The sequence below is a fragment of the Chlamydomonas reinhardtii genome, chromosome 4, assembly GCF_000002595.2.
Source record: "Chlamydomonas reinhardtii strain CC-503 cw92 mt+ chromosome 4, whole genome shotgun sequence".
Lineage (NCBI taxonomy): Eukaryota > Viridiplantae > Chlorophyta > Chlorophyceae > Chlamydomonadales > Chlamydomonadaceae > Chlamydomonas > Chlamydomonas reinhardtii.
The window spans coordinates 2,690,623-2,708,115 of record NC_057007.1 but is presented as its reverse complement, the minus strand read 5'-3'; the positions used below and the strand labels follow the sequence as shown (position 1 = coordinate 2,708,115).

General features: G+C 63.9%; 3 protein-coding genes across 3 annotated transcripts; 1 reads left to right on the top strand and 2 right to left on the bottom strand.

Annotated features, from left to right (window-relative positions):
• Position 1: 1 nt before the first annotated feature.
• Positions 2-5,933, bottom strand: CHLRE_04g223375v5 (uncharacterized protein). Its single transcript, XM_043061937.1, has 4 exons — positions 3,664-5,933; positions 2,699-3,261; positions 2,165-2,460; positions 2-1,955 (listed from the first exon to the last, which is right to left on the bottom strand). The coding sequence occupies exons 1-4, from the start codon at positions 5,573-5,575 to the stop codon at positions 491-493; spliced, it is 4,236 nt and encodes a 1,411-aa protein (XP_042925289.1). The 5' UTR covers positions 5,576-5,933; the 3' UTR covers positions 2-490.
• A 680-nt stretch (positions 5,934-6,613) lies between these two features.
• CHLRE_04g223350v5 (uncharacterized protein) lies at positions 6,614-13,847 on the top strand. The gene is made up of 14 exons (XM_043061936.1): positions 6,614-7,147; positions 7,259-7,380; positions 7,731-7,793; positions 8,150-8,425; positions 8,622-8,914; positions 9,129-9,239; positions 9,456-9,805; positions 10,029-10,165; positions 10,347-10,707; positions 10,898-11,248; positions 11,511-11,564; positions 11,833-11,928; positions 12,195-12,256; positions 12,510-13,847. Exons 3-14 carry the CDS (start codon positions 7,776-7,778, stop codon positions 13,293-13,295), a joined length of 2,895 nt encoding a protein of 964 aa, XP_042925288.1. The 5' UTR covers positions 6,614-7,147; positions 7,259-7,380; positions 7,731-7,775; the 3' UTR covers positions 13,296-13,847.
• Positions 13,848-14,322: 475 nt separating this feature from the next.
• CHLRE_04g223300v5 (uncharacterized protein) lies at positions 14,323-17,405 on the bottom strand. The gene is made up of 6 exons (XM_001692145.2): positions 17,306-17,405; positions 16,870-17,024; positions 16,225-16,587; positions 15,899-16,063; positions 15,559-15,741; positions 14,323-15,341 (listed from the first exon to the last, which is right to left on the bottom strand). Exons 2-6 carry the CDS (start codon positions 16,987-16,989, stop codon positions 15,096-15,098), a joined length of 1,077 nt encoding a protein of 358 aa, XP_001692197.1. The 5' UTR covers positions 16,990-17,024; positions 17,306-17,405; the 3' UTR covers positions 14,323-15,095.
• Positions 17,406-17,493: the final 88 nt, after the last annotated feature.

Below are 17,493 nucleotides of genomic sequence, written 5' to 3'. Positions count from 1 at the left end.
AGTCCGTCACTGCCGCCCTCCGCCATAGTCCTTGCGATCTTTCGATACCGTACACGCGTGCCTCTCCCAGTATTGCAAGCATCCTTTGACAACACACCTTCAGCGTTTCAGATCATCATCAACGCTCTTACGCCGATCATGCCACCTGCACCTTGACTACCTTGTGCCCTACTTGGCGGGGCCCTGGGCCCACCCAGCAACCCCCACTCACGTACCATACCGATAACTCTGGAGCCCTCGAATTCGAACCCGCCCATCCATACACGTTCCATCCTGGACCAAGACCTTGCTTCTTCCGTGCTCTTCCACCTGCATGTCTCAGAGCGAGGCAATTCGGCTGTCCGCGCACAAACTAACAGCTGGCGGCGGACCGGCGTGGGTGCATTGATCGCGTGCGTGGAGCACAGCAGCTATAGCCTCAGCTGTGGCCCACGGCCGTGGCCTCATCTGCTATCATCACTGTCAGCCGCTTACTCCTCAGTTACACCACTTATGCGCCACTGCTTTCGGAGTCGCTGCCGCTGGACCTATGCTCCCGTTGATGAAATAGCAGCAGCTGCGCCTGACCACCCATAGCCTTGCGGGCACGGGCACGCGCCCGTTGGATGTGCTCCTGTGGTGGGTCCTTCAGCAGCTCCGCACGCGCACGCGCCAGCTCTCGCTCAGCCGCCACTAGCTCCACGTCCAAGCCCGCTGCCGCGACCGCAGCCGGCGGCGGCAGTGGAGGCTTAGCGCCTGTGCTGCTTCGCCTCCGCTTGGTGCCCGCTAATGCTGTTCCCGCCCCATGCTCCCCGTCAAACGCATACGCAGGGGCCGCTGCTGGTGCCGCTGCTGCCGCCGTTGATGTCGTCGGTGATGCAGCTTGTGGCGGGGCGGGCGCGTGCTGCCGCCGCAGCTGCTGCAGCGCAGCCTCAGCTGCCTTGACTCGCATTCGCCGCAGCCAGTGCACATGACACACGCCAGGCTGAGGCAGCGCTAACTCCTCAGCGTACCACACCAGCTCAGCCCACAGCTTCGCAGCAGCTGCTGAATCCATCGGTGCTGCAGTCAACCCAGCAGCAGCCGCCGCACCGCCGGACTTGTCCTTGCCTTGGGCCTTGCCCGGGCTGGCACCACTGCTGGTGCTGACGCCATGCAGCGCGCCGTTGCTGCTGTTCATCAGGGCCGCAACACCGCTGCTCTGACGCAGGTTTACAGCAGTCGCTGTCACGGCGTCGCCTCCTACTCCAGCTGCGCCCTCCCCAGCTGCACCGTCTGTCGCGTCCGCCTCCGCCGGCGCCCGGCCGACGCCCAGCCGTGGCGGGGGCGGGGGCGGTGGGCGTAGCAGACGCGAGCCCCAGTAGCGGACGCGAGCCCCAGTAGCAGACGCGAGCCCCAGTAGCAGACGCGAGCCCCAGTAGCAGACGCGAGCCCCAGTAGCAGACGCGAGCCCCAGTAGCAGACGCGAGCCCCAGTAGCAGACGCGAGCCCCAGTAGCGGACGCGAGCCCCAGTAGCGGACGCGAGCCCCAGTAGCGGACGCGAGCCCCAGTAGCGGACGCGAGCCCCAGTAGCGGACGCGAGCCCCAGTAGCGGACGCGAGCCCCAGTAGCGGACGCGAGCCCCAGTAGCGGACGCGAGCCCCAGTAGCGGACGCGAGCCCCAGTAGCGGACGCGAGCCCCAGTAGCGGACGCGAGCCCCAGTAGCGGACGCGAGCCCCAGTAGCGGACGCGAGCCCCAGTAGCGGACGCGAGCCCCAGTAGCGGACGCGAGCCCCAGTAGCGGACGCGAGCCCCAGTAGCGGACGCGAGCCCCAGTAGCGGACGCGAGCCCCAGTAGCGGACGCGAGCCCCAGTAGCGGACGCGAGCCCCAGTAGCGGACGCGAGCCCCAGTAGCAGACGCGAGCCCCAGTAGCAGACGCGAGCCCCAGTAGCGGACGCGAGCCCCAGTAGCGGACGCAGCACTCGATCCACCACTCGGCACCGCAAGGCGCCATTGAAGTCAGCACAAGAGAAAGCGCAAGCTTGCTTCAGAAAGCGTGGCCGGGGAATAAGAAACTGCCGTGTGGCGTGCAGGTGCACATACACACATTGATCAGTGCGATACGCTAGATGCATGCATTACTGTGCTTGCTTGCAGTTGGATTGCATTTACGGTCCTGTTTCCAAACGGTCGAGCACTCACTCGTGTTTCTCGGCCTCTTTGGCCGTCTCGTGCATGTCAGGTAGCAGGGCAGTCAACAGCTGCACACTCAGGCTCCCCCCCTGCCACGCCCCGCCGCTCGCCGCCGCCACCGCCGCCGCCGCTGCGGCAGCTGCCGCCGCGCTCGAGGGGCGGCCGCGCCGCCTGGCAAGTTCCGGCTTGACCAGTCCGCGGCACAAGAACCAGTCTGCAGCCGCGAATTTGCCTTTTATGACAAGTTCCCGCAACCAGTCGCTCGCGCGCACGCTGCAGCGGCACCACCCGAAATTGGCGGCATCCTGCGTCACAGGAAGAGGAGGGAAGAGTATGGGAAGAATTCATGCGTGGGTGAGTTGGGCCCCTGGCTGCTCCACGGGCAACGGGAATGGGGACAACCTCGTTGCACTAGTTGCAGTGCATGCATGACTGTTGCCATCACGCGATCACATAATACCGGTACATCACTACCGTAGCACCTCTCCTATCTGCCCCGTCGCGCCTCTCCATCCATCCACCTATGCATGCTCCCTGACACACCTCATTGGCCCGCTCCTGCTCCCGCATCTGCTGCGCCACGTGCAGCGACGCGGTCCACTCCAGGGCCTCGACGTCACCGCTCTTGGCAGCGTCCATCAGTCCCGGCGCCACCCCATGCCGCTCGTGTATGTGCAGCAGCACTGGCAGCCCCGCACCGTTCCTGGCTGCATCCCTGATGATGCCTTTCCACTCACGCTGGGTGTCGTTTCCCCGGCTGCCTCCGCCGCCTCCCATCTCGACCTCCTCGCTTCCAGAGTCATCGTCTGAGGACAGCACTACTGTAAGCCCGCCGGCGCCATGCACACCCACCTTGCCGTCGGCCGGCCCCTCGGCACCTGGAGCGCCGCCGCCCACAGATGTGTCGCTCGCAACCTCATTCAGGATGAGGAATGGGAGCACATTAACGGAGTGCTTTGCGGCGGCTTGCCACAGGCATCTCGACTGCAGCACGTCTGGACCGAAGCGTTCCCGCAGCAGGGCCAGCACGGGTACGTGGCCTCCGCCAACCGCCGCAAGGCCAAGCTCCAGCATGCGGGCACTGCTAGCCTTGCCCCACAGCAACGCTGTGGCAGGCACAGGGGCAGTGGCGGCAGGGGTTGCGGTAAGGTAAGGCGGTAACCCTGGTTGTGGTAGGTGCGGCGGTTGGGTCACATCGCATACCTCGTGAGTGGTAACGGCGGCGGATAGTGAGGGGCAAATGAATGGCCACTAGCAGCTAGCTTCCTTACCACATCAACCCGCCGTAGGACGCACATCCCACACTCAACGGTTGAGGCAAATCGCTCCACTTCACATCCACCAAGCAAGCACTTGGCCTAACGGCGGACTGAAACGGCCTAATCGAGATGCGACGGTACCGTAATGCCTCCATGGCCCCTCATGCGCACGCATGCATATTGCACCCGCCTAACTAGCCACACATTAACTCGCTATTGTCTCATCCTAGCAAGCCATCCAGCACTCACCGGCGGCCTCCTCAGCTTCCATCCTCTGCCGCCATGGGCTAAGCAGCTCATCAAGCGCCGTGACGTTCCCTGCGGCCGCTGCTGCCTTCGCAATCTGCCAGTGCCACCAGTGGCCTTCTTTTTCCGGCGTCTCCGGCAGTCCGAGCGCGACGAGCCACCGCCACCGCGTGCATGCGTCGGGAACTCGCGCCACCACCTCCTGCAACTCTTGGTTCCATAGGAGCCGCATCACCTCCTCCCGCAAGGCCGCGCTCACCGTCAGCGGGGCATCCTCTGCGGTGCAACCCTTGACACCACCAGCCACGCTGCCGTCTGCGCCGCCGCCCGTGCCGCCGCCTGCGCTGGCGCCTGCTGCGCCGCCGCCTGCGCTGGCGCCTGCTATGCCGCTGCCTGCGCCGCCACCTGCACTGCAGCCTGCGCTGCCGCCTGCGCCGCCACCTGCACTGCAGCCTGCACTGCCGCCTGCGCCGCCGCGTTGGCCGCCGCCTGTGCTGCCGCCTGCGCCGCCTGCTGCCGCTGCGCCACCACGCATCACACGCGACAACGATACGCCCGCAGCGGCCCGGTGGCTGCCAAGGCAGCTGCTGTCAGCCCACGTACGCCGCTGCTGTTTGGGCTGTCTGGGCTGGTTGAGCTTGGCGACCAGGAAGCTTGCCTTCGCCTTCCAGTCGGGCGTGGCGCTGAAAACCGCGCGGCACACGAGCCGGGCCTGCTGCTGCAGCCGCTCCGCTTCAAGAAGGCCATGCCAGCTTGGTGGGCTGGGGGCGGCCTTCGTTACAGGCCACCTCTGGCCGCCGGCGTCCTCGTCGTCTGTGGCATCTGGGTTGGCAGGCTGGGCGGCAGGGCTCCTGAGGCTCATGGGGGCAAGCTTGCTGTAGCAGCGCCGCAGGGTCTCTTCCGGGCATGCTACAGCCATCGCGTACAGAATCTGCAAGCGCGTGCCTCTTTCGACCTTTCGCCAGCGGCGCTTCTGAAGCAGCTCCGCATACAGGCCACCCGGGTCCAGCAGCCGCTGTAGCATGTGCGCGTGGCCGCCGCTTGCGGCCGCCTTCAGCATGGAGGTGAAAATGGACATGCTGGCCCATTCTGGCAGCTGGCATGTGCTAAGTGCCGCGCCCGAAGCCGCCCCTGATGGTCTCTCTTCCTCCTGCTCCTCCTCCTCCTCCTCCTCCTCGTCCTCGCTTTCCCCGCCCCGATGATACCGTGCGCGATGATGGGAGAAAACGTCCTCAAAATCCCAGTCTGCCGCCTGCCCCGCAGCGCCACCCTTGCCGCCGACACTGGTATTGCCATCTCGTGAAGCTGCGGGTGGTGGCGGCACAAGGCCCTCGAGCCACGTCAGCACGTGGCCCTGCCCGCCCTCACATGTCGCGAGCGCCAGTTTGCCGATGGTCGCGTGGTCCGTGGATGCTCCAGTCTCCACGGCCCATTGAAGTATGGACAGGTGGCCGCCGCGCGCGGCCGCGCAAGCTGCGCTGCCGTCTAGTCCTTCGTCATCACAGCTTTCCTCGAGAAGTCGCTGACACGCGGCCAGGTCACCGGCCCCGGCGGCGACCGCCATGACATTAGCCACGACAACGCTGGAAAGCCCGACATCCGCGTACTCCAGAGCGACGTCCAGGGCGGCGGGATGGTGGCTGGAGGCGGCCAAATGCAGCAGCCGCAGCCGCTTTGCGTGCGACAGCGACCGCCAGGGGTCGGGCCGGGACCAGTGCGCTAGAAACGTGGGCCCGAGGGCGTGGCCGTCGCAGGAGCCCTCGCGCCCGACTTTGATAATGTTGTAGCTGTCCCTCAGGGCTGCTTCAGTTTCGCTGCTGACCAGCTTCAGCGCGGCTGCGGCCTCGTTTGGGTCCAGACGAGAGGCGATGTTCCGCATGACGTCGGGCGTGAGGCTCCGCCACGACGTCGCCATGTTGACCCCAGCCTCTTCCATGGCATGCCGCGTTCAATACAGCGCGGCGAAAGCTAAGAGTCCTGCACACTAGTGGGCCGAATGACGCGAGAACGGGTTCGGCAATAGCGCAGCGAGAGTTGGCGGAGTGATGAATTAGGACTACTGCTAGAAAGCTGTCGTAGAAATCTTATGCATGCTTTGCTTCGGCACAGTTGTCAACAGCAGTAACCTCGCAGTAGCCGCATGGAAGCACGCCAAAACAAGACTCGGGCCTCGTATGCGTGGCTGTCGCGACCTGCCCCTCCGCCGCATCGTTCCTAGTAAGGTCCCCCACCCAAGGTGCGTGTCCACTGTGCAACAATGTAGCAACATGATGGAGCTGCACCTTTGCTCAGAGAACGATAGATCCCAACAGTCCTTTTTGCCGCCCGCCGTGACGCCGTAGTTGGCGCGGTGGGCGCATGTCGCTCGACATGCCGGCATGTCTCACCTGCGCATGCGAAAGCCAGACGCTGCTTCCCATGCACGCCAGCTCCGCTCCAAAAAGGACTGTGAAGAGGCGTTTGCATCAGCCTGCGTGCCCGCTAGCTCATATGCACCCACATGGTACTTGTCAAGCGTTGATTGCGTCCTTGATAGCATACAACCGTTCCCACCACCGAAGCCCCGTTGCCAAGCACACGCAAATCCTTTAGGCGCAAGTCCGGGGCCCCTGTGCGAAGTCCGGGGAACTTCTGCACATGATGAAACAAGCGGCGTGCAAGTCGGCTGGGACGGCCGGCGTCGTGCGCCACTACAGCATCCCAACTGCTGTTGGCATGCACGCTGCGCTAGGCTACGCATGACCCCCTCTGTTGGCTACTGCAGGCTACAGGCTTGACAGAGGACAGTTGCGTGCAACTCGGGGCGTCATGAAAGGACTACGTTGTGCGCCTCCGTGGTCGGGAATGGCATCGTGTCGGGGTGTCTGCGAGCGTGCCGCATCCCTTCCACGCCGTGTAGACCTGCACCCCAGAACACTTGACGCCGAAGCTTTTAATGTATCGTACTTCTTATGCAAATTATCCTCTGGAAAGCTTCCTCGCGCGGCGAGTCTGGATCCAGCCGATGGCCCGCCAACAAAAGTCCTCTGTTTCATCCCCAGCAGCATACAATAGCACTGTGTATAACAGGAGCCCTGAGAGTGTAGAAATCCTCCCACACACACTAACACACAATCGCTTTATTTTCTGATTTCCACGCACTCCTTATGCTGCAACCTCCAGCCGAATGCTGAATCCAACTTCAATCTTATTACCTTCAAAATGCAGGGACCAGGTGGGCGCGGCAGCAGCCCGACACAGGCCAACTTACCGAATGTAGAAAACGACTTGGCGAATGCGCCATATGAGAAGCAACACAGCGCCCTGCTGCGTAAAGGCAGCAGCATTAAGAAGATGTACACTCGCTGGGAAAGCAGGGGTAAATGGTGGGCAGAGCGAGACGAGGCAGGGGCGTTTGACGATGGTGTCCAAGAGAAGAGCCAGAGCTCTCTCGGCCAGCGCCTGCAGCTAGCCCGGGATCGATTGGTGCACTGGTTTCGAACACTGGGTGAGTTGTGGAGTAAGACATACGTATGACCAGCGTCCCTTGCCGCTGCTGGTGGCCCCTCGCCCTCTGGCCTCACTTCTCATCCCTAAAAATCACTGTCTTTTCGGACAGGGACCGTGTCTCGCAAGCATCCCTCAACTCTGTTGCTGCCGTTGCTGTTGCTGGCCGCATGCCTGGCGGGCGGTATTGCGGGGGTGGAACTGGCGGCGAACAAGGCGGCACAGCAGGCGCAGGTGGGTGCGTGCCAGGAGGGAGGGAACTCGGCCATTCGCCGGCCATTCCCCCTACGTAGGGGATGGCGCAGGCCCCGTGTCACCTCACGCGCAACACAGTAAGGTGCAGTCCTGCGGGGCCCCACAGCTAGCAGCGGCTTCCAGACCCGCTTGTATCATCGCTGAACCCAATCCCGGCATTATGCCAGGCGGGATTCAGAGAGCCGTGGAAATGTGGAGTGGTTGCGACTTGGGAAGGGAGTACATGTTTGCGTGCACTTGGTTCTTAAGCTACGTGTTCGTCTATCCACGCTGCTGCGTGTGGCTGGTCCCTGTGTGCCGTGCAACACCCGCCTTCTTCGCCGCTGAAGGATGTTGCGAGGGCCGCGGCGGAGCAAACGGCGGTCTCCCTTGAGATGCTGTTAGGCGGCCAGGTGCGACAGCCTGCGCTCCTGCCGCTATGTGTGACGACCCCTGGCGTGTAGCGTGTGGACTGTGAGATGTGGGCTGCGGTGTGCGGTGTGGGGGTTGTAACTTGTAAGGTGGTGCTCTGGCAGGTCGGGGCGTCAGGGCGTGCGTATCGGTGCAGGCGCGCGCGCCAGCGCAGCACCATGTTGGCTAGCAGCCATCAGCTGAGTCGTGTTGCCCATGCATAGCGCGCTGCGGAGGCGTAACGTGCTGGTTGACCGTACACACACACGCGCGCACACACAAAGACACACACACACACACACACACACACACACAAACACAAACACAAACACACGCACGCACGCACGCACGCACGTAGGTGCTACAGCCGGCTGCAACCCTGGCGGCGCTGGTGGAAGAGCGACCGCGCGCAGCAGACCTGACAGCGCTACTGCCGCCAGGCTTCGCTGCGGCAACCGGCGGTGGCGGCGGCGTCACAGGGCTGCTGCTTGCGCCCTTTGGTGTGGCGATGGCGTCCGGAAGTGCCATGGACGGCAGTAGTAGCAGCAGTAATAGCAGCAGTGGCAGTAGCACTTCTGTGGATCTGTCACAGACGCCTCTTCGTGCGGGCGTGCTAGCGGCGGTGCGATGGCAGGTCAGTACAGGTCGGGGCGGGTCTGTGGATGCGCACTGAAATCGAGTTGTGCGGCACTTTCATTTGATTGCTAGGCGCACTGCGCGGTTACGCCGCCTCTGCTCAAGCGGTGTGGATGGTTGACGGTCATTGCAAACCAGGGACAGAAAATGACACCAGAACTCTGATTTGCGGACATGCCGATGTACCTGCGCAGGCGCCAGCGCTGGCAGTCGTGCGGAGTGGAAACAGCGTCGCGCGGCAGCAGCAGCAGCAGCAGCAGCAGCCGGCAGACGCAGAGCTACTGCGGCTGCTGGCGCTACAGCCTGTGTTTGTGTCGGGGGTGGAGAGGAGCGAGGACTGGGGGCAGCTCCGGGGTGTGCAGGCGGGCGCCCCTGCTACAGCCACCGCCGGCGGCGCCACCAGCCCCGCCTCCTCTGATGCTACTGCTGCGCCATCACTGGCAGACCTGCACAGTGTCGAGTGCGGGGGCGCGTGTTACCTGGACAGGTGTGTGGGCCGCGGCGGGTGGCAAGGGAAAACACATGGGTTTCGTGTTGGAGGGGGTCTTTCCAGAAGGGCCTCGCCAGGGTTGCGGCAGGCAGCGCATCGATCTCTGTTGGGCCCAAGTGGTGTTGCATGCGTGTGTAAAATCGAGACTGGATGGGCGGGATGACGTGTACGGCAGTGAAAAGCTACACATCCTCGCTGTCCATCCACGCAGCACTCGCTCGAAGCTCTGGGGCTTCACGGGCGCCGCGGTGCCGCTGGCGGCGGCGCTGGCGGCGCCGGACTCGGGGCTCGCCGCACTGGCATCCCTGGGGTACCGCTACAGGTGGGTGTGTGGTGGCTGGAGATGGATTGGGCGGTTGTTGAGGCTGGAGCGCTCGTGCTTTGTAATGGCAGGGCCTGCACACATGGTTGCGGCGGCGCAACTTGCCTTCCCATCTTAGCCAAACGTGCGTGCTAGCTGCTGCCCCGCTGCCGACTGTTCGTGATGACGTGGTCTTTCCTTATCAATTGCCTCGCTCGCCCACGTCCCCAACCACAGGTTGTCCATGCGAGTGTCGCCTGCCGTGCTGCTTGAAGCCACCAGCACCAACACCAACGGCACCGGCAGCACCGGCGGAGGCAGCGGCACGAGCGTGATGCTGTTCAGGATTGCGACCGGCGGTGCAGACGCAGGCGCCTCCTCCGCGCAGGCAGACCTGGTGACGGCGGCGCAGAGCGCGGCCGCGCCCTCGGGCCAGCGGGTGGTGTCGGTGCCGGTGCATCTCTCGCCTTCCGCGGCCACGGGGTATGCGCCGGCACTGATGCAGACTGCGGCGCAGGAGCAGCAGGCACAGCAGGCACAGGCGGCAACAACTTACGGAGAGCTCCAGGTTGCGAGTGACACCGGAAGTAAGTGCGCGGAACAGGCGGGCGGGAAGGGCACCACCAGCGCCATGTTGCGGCGGCCCGGTTCCCGTGGTTCTTGGTGTGAGCCGCACGTCTCGCCTTTTTGCATCGGGACGCTGGTGCTGGCTGCTGCACGCGCCGCCGCCGCTGTCCCATGCGATCGCCGGCTCGCCCGGGCCTCCCCGGCTCTGTCCCCGTGTCCGTCCTCAATCCCATCCTGCTGCAGGCTGGCGTCCGGATTGGGAGGGGCCGCTGATTGCGGTGGTGGTGTGCGTGTCTGCCGCTCTGGCCTGGCTGCTCCTGGTGGCACTGCTGGCGTACCGCCGCCACACCGCGCTGCTACAGGCCATGCTACCTGAGGACGTGAGTGCAGGGGGCGGGGGCGGGGAGGCGTTTAGGTGTGGGGTATGGAGCAGGCAGGGTGTGTGGTGTGGGGCATGGGGCATGCCGTACATCGTTTTCATCCTGCCACCGCGCAACTCCTGCCACCGCCCACGTGCCCAAACCCTGCCGCCTACCTCGCACTGCTGCCGACCGACCGCAGGTGTTGGCGCTGCTGGCATCGGGCCAGCGCTACTACCAACACCTGGATAACGTAACCGTGCTGTACGCGGACGTCGTGCGATACATGGCGGTTGGATCCGACAACCACCAGCACAAGTCGCCGGACCTGAAATCCGCCCAAAATGGTGGCGGGATCGAGGACGGCGGCGAGGGCGGCGGCGGCGGCGGCGGCGGCGGCGGCGGCGGCGGCGGCGGCGGCGGCCCGGGGGCAGGTGGCGCCGACCGGACCAGTAGAGCCACGGGTCTGCCCACACGTGATGTGGTCAAGCTGCTCAATGCCGTACACTCTATGTACGACGGCATCATGGCCAAGTACGGCCTGGTTAAGATCCAACGAAGCGGTGAGTGTACGGTAACAGGGCGAGGCGGGTAGTGAGGAGAAGCCAGGGCAGGAATGCGCACGGTACTAGACGATCAGCACGCATCCCCGGCTGACACAACGAACCGCATACGAACACCGCCGGTGCAGCTAGCCAGCCATGTAACCACCTGCATCCACGCATAACCGACTTCAACCTGCCCTTGCCACAGGCGAGTCGTTCCTAGCCGTGGGCGGCTGCACGCCCGCCCCGGGAGCCGCGCGAAGTCGCGCCCTGCCTGGCGCACCGCCCCCTGCTGCTACCGGCAAGGGCGCCGCCCCCGCCGCGACCCCTACGGCCGCCGGCAACCCTGCCATCACAGGCGCCGCGCCGCCCGCGGCACCCGAGACGGCGGGCTCTCCCGGCGCCGCTGCTGCCAGCATCAGGGGCAGCGGCGGTGAGGAGGACCCAGTGGCTGTGGCGGTGCGGGTGGCGAGTGCGGCGCGGGACATGGTCCTGGCCGCGGCGCGGTTCCGCGGCAGCGGCGGCTTCCGAGTGCAGCTGCGCGTGGGGCTGCACTCGGGTGAGAGCCGCGGGCAGCGCGGGGAGGGGCGGCTGGCGTGATGGGTGGCGTGCGGCACCGGGTGTGCGTGTTCGTGTGCATGCGCGTGCATGCATGTGCATGCGTGTGCATGTACCTGTCAGGGGGATCGATCGTACGTGTAGGCGTGAGGGACAACCCTCCGGTTTCATGCAGTACACGCGGCGACTCGGAGACGCATGAGGGTGCGCGGGCTCACATGTGTGTGTGTGTGCGTGTCCGTACATGTCTTGCACATGTGCAGGCCCCGCGGTGGCGGCTGTGGTGGGCACCAGGCTGCCTCGCTTCTCCCTTTTCGGTGAGTGCGCCGCCCTCGCTCCACCAGCTATCCAGCGGCGGGCTGCAGGAAAGCCTTGCGCGCGCTTGAATGGTGCCATGCGTAGGCATGCCAGCATGCACGGGCGTGTGGCGTGTGTGCTGCTCCTCCGTCCGGGCCCAGGACGCCCGCGCCCGGCCCTGGTGGCCCATCCAGCAGGGCACACCAACGCGTGCGTGCCCCCAAACCCGACCGTGCTGTGCACTCGATCGTGCCGCGCCGTACGTGTCGTACTGCTGCTGTACTGCAGGTGACGTCGTGGATGTGGCGTACTACATGGAGGCCACGGGCTCGGCCATGGCCGTACACGTGTCCCAGACCACCATGCAGCTGCTCACGCTGGCAGGTAGGCGAGCGGTCCGGCGCCGCGTCTGGTCTGGTGTGTGGCAACCAGCTCTGGTGGGACACGCCAGCAGAGTGGTCTGCGTCGTCATCATAACAGCCTTGCCGTGTGCCAGCTTTGCGCGGCCTCCAGCCATTGCCGACTGTGCTTTTTTGCCCATACACGCAACCGCGCGCGCCGCGTCCTGGCGCGCACCTTGATCCGCACTCTTTCGTTGCGCAACATATGCGTGTGCGCGATCGTGATGGTGTCTGCCGCCGCGCTTGCAGGCAACCCACTGCTGCAGCTGCAGCCACGCGGCCCGCTGGACATGGGCGCCGCACCCGGAGAGGTGCGCGCGCGGGGCGATTCCGGGCGGCGGGACTCGGGACTTGTTTCTTCCGGGATGGAGGCGCGCAGCCACAGACTTCTGGTTGGACGCCGTGCGTCAGGGCCTCAGGGGTGGCCCCACAGGGCAGCAATAATCCTGCCGAGCAGCCAACCGGCCCGCCCGCATGCTGCTGTCAACATGCTATCATTGAAGCCTGTGCATTTACCTGTATGTTGCATGCGGGCATCCATCCATATTCATTGCATGCATGCAGATGGGTGCCATGTCGACCGCCTGGCTGCGCCTCGAGGCGCTGCCGGATCCCACCATTGAGGCCGAGGCCGAGGCCCGGGCCCGCGCCGCCGCCGGCCTGCCGTACACCTCGTACAGCGCAGCCGCCGCCGCCGGCCGCCGTGGCGGCGCCGCCACCGGCACTGCACGTGTAAGCACCGCAGGCTCTGAGAGGAGCGGCGGCGGCGGCGTGCGGTCGTGGCGGCCGCGCCTGAGCCTGCACCTGAACTCGTCGTCGGCTCTGCAACTGGGGGCCGCGGCTGCGGGCGCGTCGCCCTCAAAGCCATTCAAGACCGGCGGCGGTGGCGGCGGCGGCAAGCGTGGAGCGGGCGGTCGCGGCGGAAGCGGTGGTGGTGCCATCGACAGCGCGCACACCAGCCCGTTACCAAAGGGCAGGGGTGGAGAGGTGGCGGACGCGCCGCCTTCTTACTCTTCGGCGGCGGGGGCGGCGGCGCGGCCGCCGCCGCCGCTGTTACCCGGAGACTCTGACTACTCCATCGCAACGCTGCCGTCGCAGCAGGGAGGTGGTGCCTCAGGCTACGACGACGACATTGGGGGCTGCAGCGGGCTGATGGGCGGATTGGAGACTGTTGCGGAGGCAGGGCGGGATTACCAGCAGGGCGAGGGCCTGCCGGCGGGTAAGCAGCCGCATCAACAGCAGCTGCAGCACCCGGCGTTGGTGCCGCAAGCGGAGCTGGCACAGGCGCCCAACTTGGCCACCACTGTGACGACGGCCAGTGGGTACGGCGGCAGAGACGCGCGGGCTTAGGATGGAGGGACGCTGGTTGATCGGTCAGGCCCTGCTTTTTGATACCACCACAGTAATGCGACAGATCGTTTTTACCCTCGCAATCGCCGGGCTTATCTTAATTGCGGTTCCCTCGGTCGGCTGTGCTGCGCTGTGCTGTGCTGAGCTGTTGCGTGCCGACACCAACAGCAGGGTGTCAGCAGGATCCCAGGGCACTCGGCAGTCTCTGGTTTTGGGCAGCGGGGGGTCCAGCGGGGGGGTCCAGGCACGTTATTACTGGACGTTTGAGGCGGGGTCCGTGGGGGGTGGGGTGGGGGTAGCTCATTCCAACCCCGAAGGAACCAAGACCCAGAACCAGTCCACAGAGAACGGGGGAGGTTTGGCCTTAACCTCTTTGGGGTCCAGGTGTTGAGCGGGTGCGGGCATGGGGGATGAGGGAGCGTGCGGTGCGCCGGTGCGATACGCAACAGCCATGTTGGGTGACGTGTCACGAAGATGCGGTCAGTGGTCCTGAGAGGGTGTGTGCACGACGCTCTGAGCCCCCAGATGTGGGGTGTGTAATGCCACGGACCACGATTGATGTAGGAGTCATGAATGATGTTGCAAACGCGACTCCACGCCTCTCCTCGTCAGCCACGCCCCCCCTTACAGGCCGCTTCCTACCGCAGCTCTCCGGAACTCCTACCTATCACACGCGCGTGGCTTTACTTGCGGCTCGGTCCTGATTCGTGAAGATGAAAAGGATGGCATTATATCCTGGTGCAAGAGCTCAGCAGCCCGCTCCTATGTATCTGCCTTCGGCTTCGCTCTATCGCCGCTCCGGCGCACCTTGGCCCATACATACTTAAGCGCGCAAGCAACGCACCTGTCCTTTTCCCGGCCTCCACCAAGCAGCCATAGTTCCGGGTGCAGATATGAAACCTGCCTCGCTCTCTATCCAGTCTGCAAGTGGCGATGCTGCGGTGATAGTTGGAGCATGGCGAGTGTGGAGATGCGGGCGGCATGCCTGGGAGTTGAGGTGCGCCGTCAGACCTGGTCAAGGCGATGAAACCCATCACGATTACATATTGACCCGCGTTTCCCGATGGAGAAACAGACCAGCACTGACAGCCGGTGTAGCGGCTCAACTCCCGTGACCTTCCACGACCATGCACCTCAGCCCTGTGCTTACGAAAGGTATCGCTCCTTTTGCCAGTTTGCCCTGCTATATACATCTGCAAGCCCATTCCACTTTTTGTCATGAGCCTCTCTCGCCGGCCTCTCCTCTCATGTCCGAGCCAGTACTGCAGTTCCCCTTGTTCCGCTCTCAAAAACAGCAGTCAAAATCATCATTTAACATACATGCGCGGGGAGGGGTGATGTGTGCATCAAAAAGGCATCATGCCCTTGGACCGTAAGCGGGGTATGGTGCCCGCACAAAATTACGTTCAGGTCTGACGCCTTTGTATTCAGCAGCTGTCCTGTTCCCTCGACCGCTCCTGCTTCTGCCTACCTCTTTCTGTTGCCGCTGCTGCCACCACTAAGCTAGGAAAAACGAGCACACACGCACGTTCTGCCCAGAGTGCATCCACTGGCTTGTTGCCGCATGTATGCGCCTCACGATGGGGAACGAAGCAGAAAGCTAACGACCACATCTACCTATGCCAGACTCTCCACACGCACACACAAACATACACACACACACACACACGTGACACCTTTTGAGCCATGTTGTCATGCCAGGAGGTTGCGCCTTGCGCCGCGTGCGCAACAGCAGCTGTTGCAGCAGCTAGATAGAGCACACGCGGGCGCTCAAGCACGTAGCCGCAGCCGCGGCCACATTTACTGCGCGGCGGTGGGCGTGGCGGGGCCGATCACGCCGCCGTAGATGTGCTCCACGTTCTCCTCGTACCACTTGATGCCCTGGCGCGTGCCCTCCACCGCCAGGAAGATGCCGGCGTTGACGGGGATGGCGCGGTACATGGCGGCGGAGAAGCCGCGCCACAGACCCGCCTGGCCCTCGCTCGCCAGCACCTTCTTGAGGCAGTCCATCGTGGACGAGTACTGGGGCTTGGCGAAGGAGTCGGCCTGGCGAGGGAATCGAGTGTTGGGCAGGGAGGGAAGCGGCGATGCAACATCAGCACACGTTGGCGGGAAGCGGGTGCAGGTTTAGGGCGCTTCAGCTGTGCTGTCTGCCCTGCCCAGCGTGCCCCGACCCCATCCTGCAACGCACATCTGGGCCCATGAGAACTAGCTTACTTCATGGCGCAGCCCCATTCCCTCTGCAAAGAATGTAGGCTCTCACCTGCAGCTTGGACTTGATGGTGTCGATGGGGAACATGGAGCCCCACAGGCCGAAGCCCGCCACCACGCCGGCGGCCATGACCTGCAGGTAGTTGAGGTCGGCCTTGGTGTGCACACCGGGGCCGGCGTTCTGCAGGAAGTGGTTGACAGTGGCCTCGTAGCCCAGGAAGAACCAGGCGTAGCCCTGATGAGGAGCGGAGCGTGAGGGGCAGCGGATGGCACGGTCAGGTTTGAACAGTTGCAGCTTGGGAAATGAAGTGGCAGACAGCGATAGACGGCCAATCTGGGCGGCCTGACAAGTAGGCGCGTCACAGGCAGCTGTACAAGGCGAGTCAACGCACCTGCATGTCACGCAGGATGGTGGAGGTGAAACCACGGTACAGGCCCTTGATGCCGTGCTTGGACATGACCTGCTTGAAGCAGTCCAGCGAGCCCTTGTAGAACTCCTCGGCGCCAGCCGAGGCGGCGGCGCCGGCGGCCACCGTGCCAGCCAGAGCGGCGCGGCGCTGCGAGCAATAGTGATGAGCAAGGGTGGCAGGTTTGGTTTCAGCAAAGGCCCTTGCATGGCGGAGAGGGCACTAAGCGCTCGACCAGGCCGCACAACAAAAACAACACTCGAAACCAAGCCAGGGGAGCCCGCGAAGCCCAGCCACGCCCCCACACACACCTGCATCTGCATCTTGGTGCGGACCAGCTCCACGGGGGCAGAGATCAGAGAACCGGCGGCACCGGCAGCCGCGCCCGACAGCAGGACGTTGGCGTGGGAGAAGTTGGAGTAGTGGTCATCACCCTCCAGCTGCTTTCGCACGGCCGAGAAGACGGGGAAGTGGATGCCCAGCAGGACCATGTTGCCGACCAGGGGCGCGACGGTGCCCTTGTAGAAGGACAGCGGGCCCTCGCTCTTGATCATCTTGCGGATGCAGTCCATCGAGTCCTTGTACACCTCCGACGGCGGCAGCTTGGCCGCCAGGGCAGTGCCCTGACCCAGCACTTGCAGCCGCACCTTGATGGTGTCAAAGGGCTGGCCGATCTGTGTGTGTGTGGGGGGGGGGGGGGCGGGAAGGGATGGGAGATGCAGCAAGGTGAGGGAAGGGAGAATAGCAGTGCGTGGCTTGGACTCGCTCGAGCGCCGAAACAAATTCTGTATCCCAAAAAGCGGTGTAACCTGGTCGCGCTGCATAAAGCTACGTGCTCGGTTTTGCTCGCTTCTAGAAACTTGGGACCTAAGCCTCCAACTTCGGCAGGCCCTCCGACGGCAAATTCAACATCCTCAGACGAGGCTGTGCACATCCCAGTTACGGTCACTACTCACCATGACACGGGCCACACCGCCTGAAATGCCGGGCAGGATATCCAGAATGCGCTTGTGGACGGCGGGAGTGTGCTCCACCTCCATCAGCGACTCGTTGATAGTCATAGCGTCGGATGACATTCTTGCTGGTTTTGATAAAACAAGCCCGTCAAGGCCTGCAGGATTAGAGGATCAAAGGAGAGCGAACAACGAGTTAGGAACGACCGACATGCAAGCCACTCCGTGCCACGACGCCTTGACAAACACAGCAATGGGTTTGCCAAGCATGCATAAAAGCTGCGACACACGTAAGCTGAGTTGCTGTGGCACGCGGGCAAGGTCGTGCTGACTATTCAATCGCAGCGACCGGGTCGACGCCCGCACACGCTAAACTGATTTGCCTAGTTCATAAGGCAGGTCAAGCAAGTCGAGCACTGCTAAAGCATCCCGCTCATACCTGAGTTACAGTGGTGTTGAGCTGAGAGCACGCGTGAAGGCGAGCGGCGCGGAGAGGTGGGTGCGCTTCCGGAGAAAGTGCCTTGGCACGAGGAATAGACGTTTAGGCTTTGAAGTTATGACTGCAAGTTGTGTGCTGGACGATTATATTGCGATGTGCCATGAGGGCGTGGTTGGTTGTAGGGGCTC

Bases quoted from the DNA above. Each gene is read 5' to 3' on its own strand.
- CHLRE_04g223300v5 (XM_001692145.2), bottom strand. From the start codon at position 16,989: ATGTCATCCGACGCTATGACTATCAACGAGTCGCTGATGGAGGTGGAG. The intron at 16,064-16,224 runs GTGTGTGTGGGG...TATTGCTCGCAG, and splicing joins GCACCAAGATGCAGATGCAG to CGCCGCGCCGCTCTGGCTGG. The intron at 15,342-15,558 runs GTGAGAGCCTAC...TTCCCTCGCCAG, and splicing joins CCATCAAGTCCAAGCTGCAG to GCCGACTCCTTCGCCAAGCC.
- CHLRE_04g223375v5 (XM_043061937.1), bottom strand. From the start codon at position 5,575: ATGGCGACGTCGTGGCGGAGCCTCACGCCCGACGTCATGCGGAACATC. The intron at 3,262-3,663 runs GTGAGTGCTGGA...TGCCTGCCACAG, and splicing joins GGAAGCTGAGGAGGCCGCCG to CGTTGCTGTGGGGCAAGGCT. The intron at 2,461-2,698 runs GTGTGTCAGGGA...CCTGTGACGCAG, and splicing joins AGCAGGAGCGGGCCAATGAG to GATGCCGCCAATTTCGGGTG.
- CHLRE_04g223350v5 (XM_043061936.1), top strand. The intron at 11,249-11,510 runs GTGAGAGCCGCG...GCACATGTGCAG, and splicing joins GCGCGTGGGGCTGCACTCGG to GCCCCGCGGTGGCGGCTGTG. The intron at 11,929-12,194 runs GTAGGCGAGCGG...CCGCGCTTGCAG, and splicing joins GCAGCTGCTCACGCTGGCAG to GCAACCCACTGCTGCAGCTG.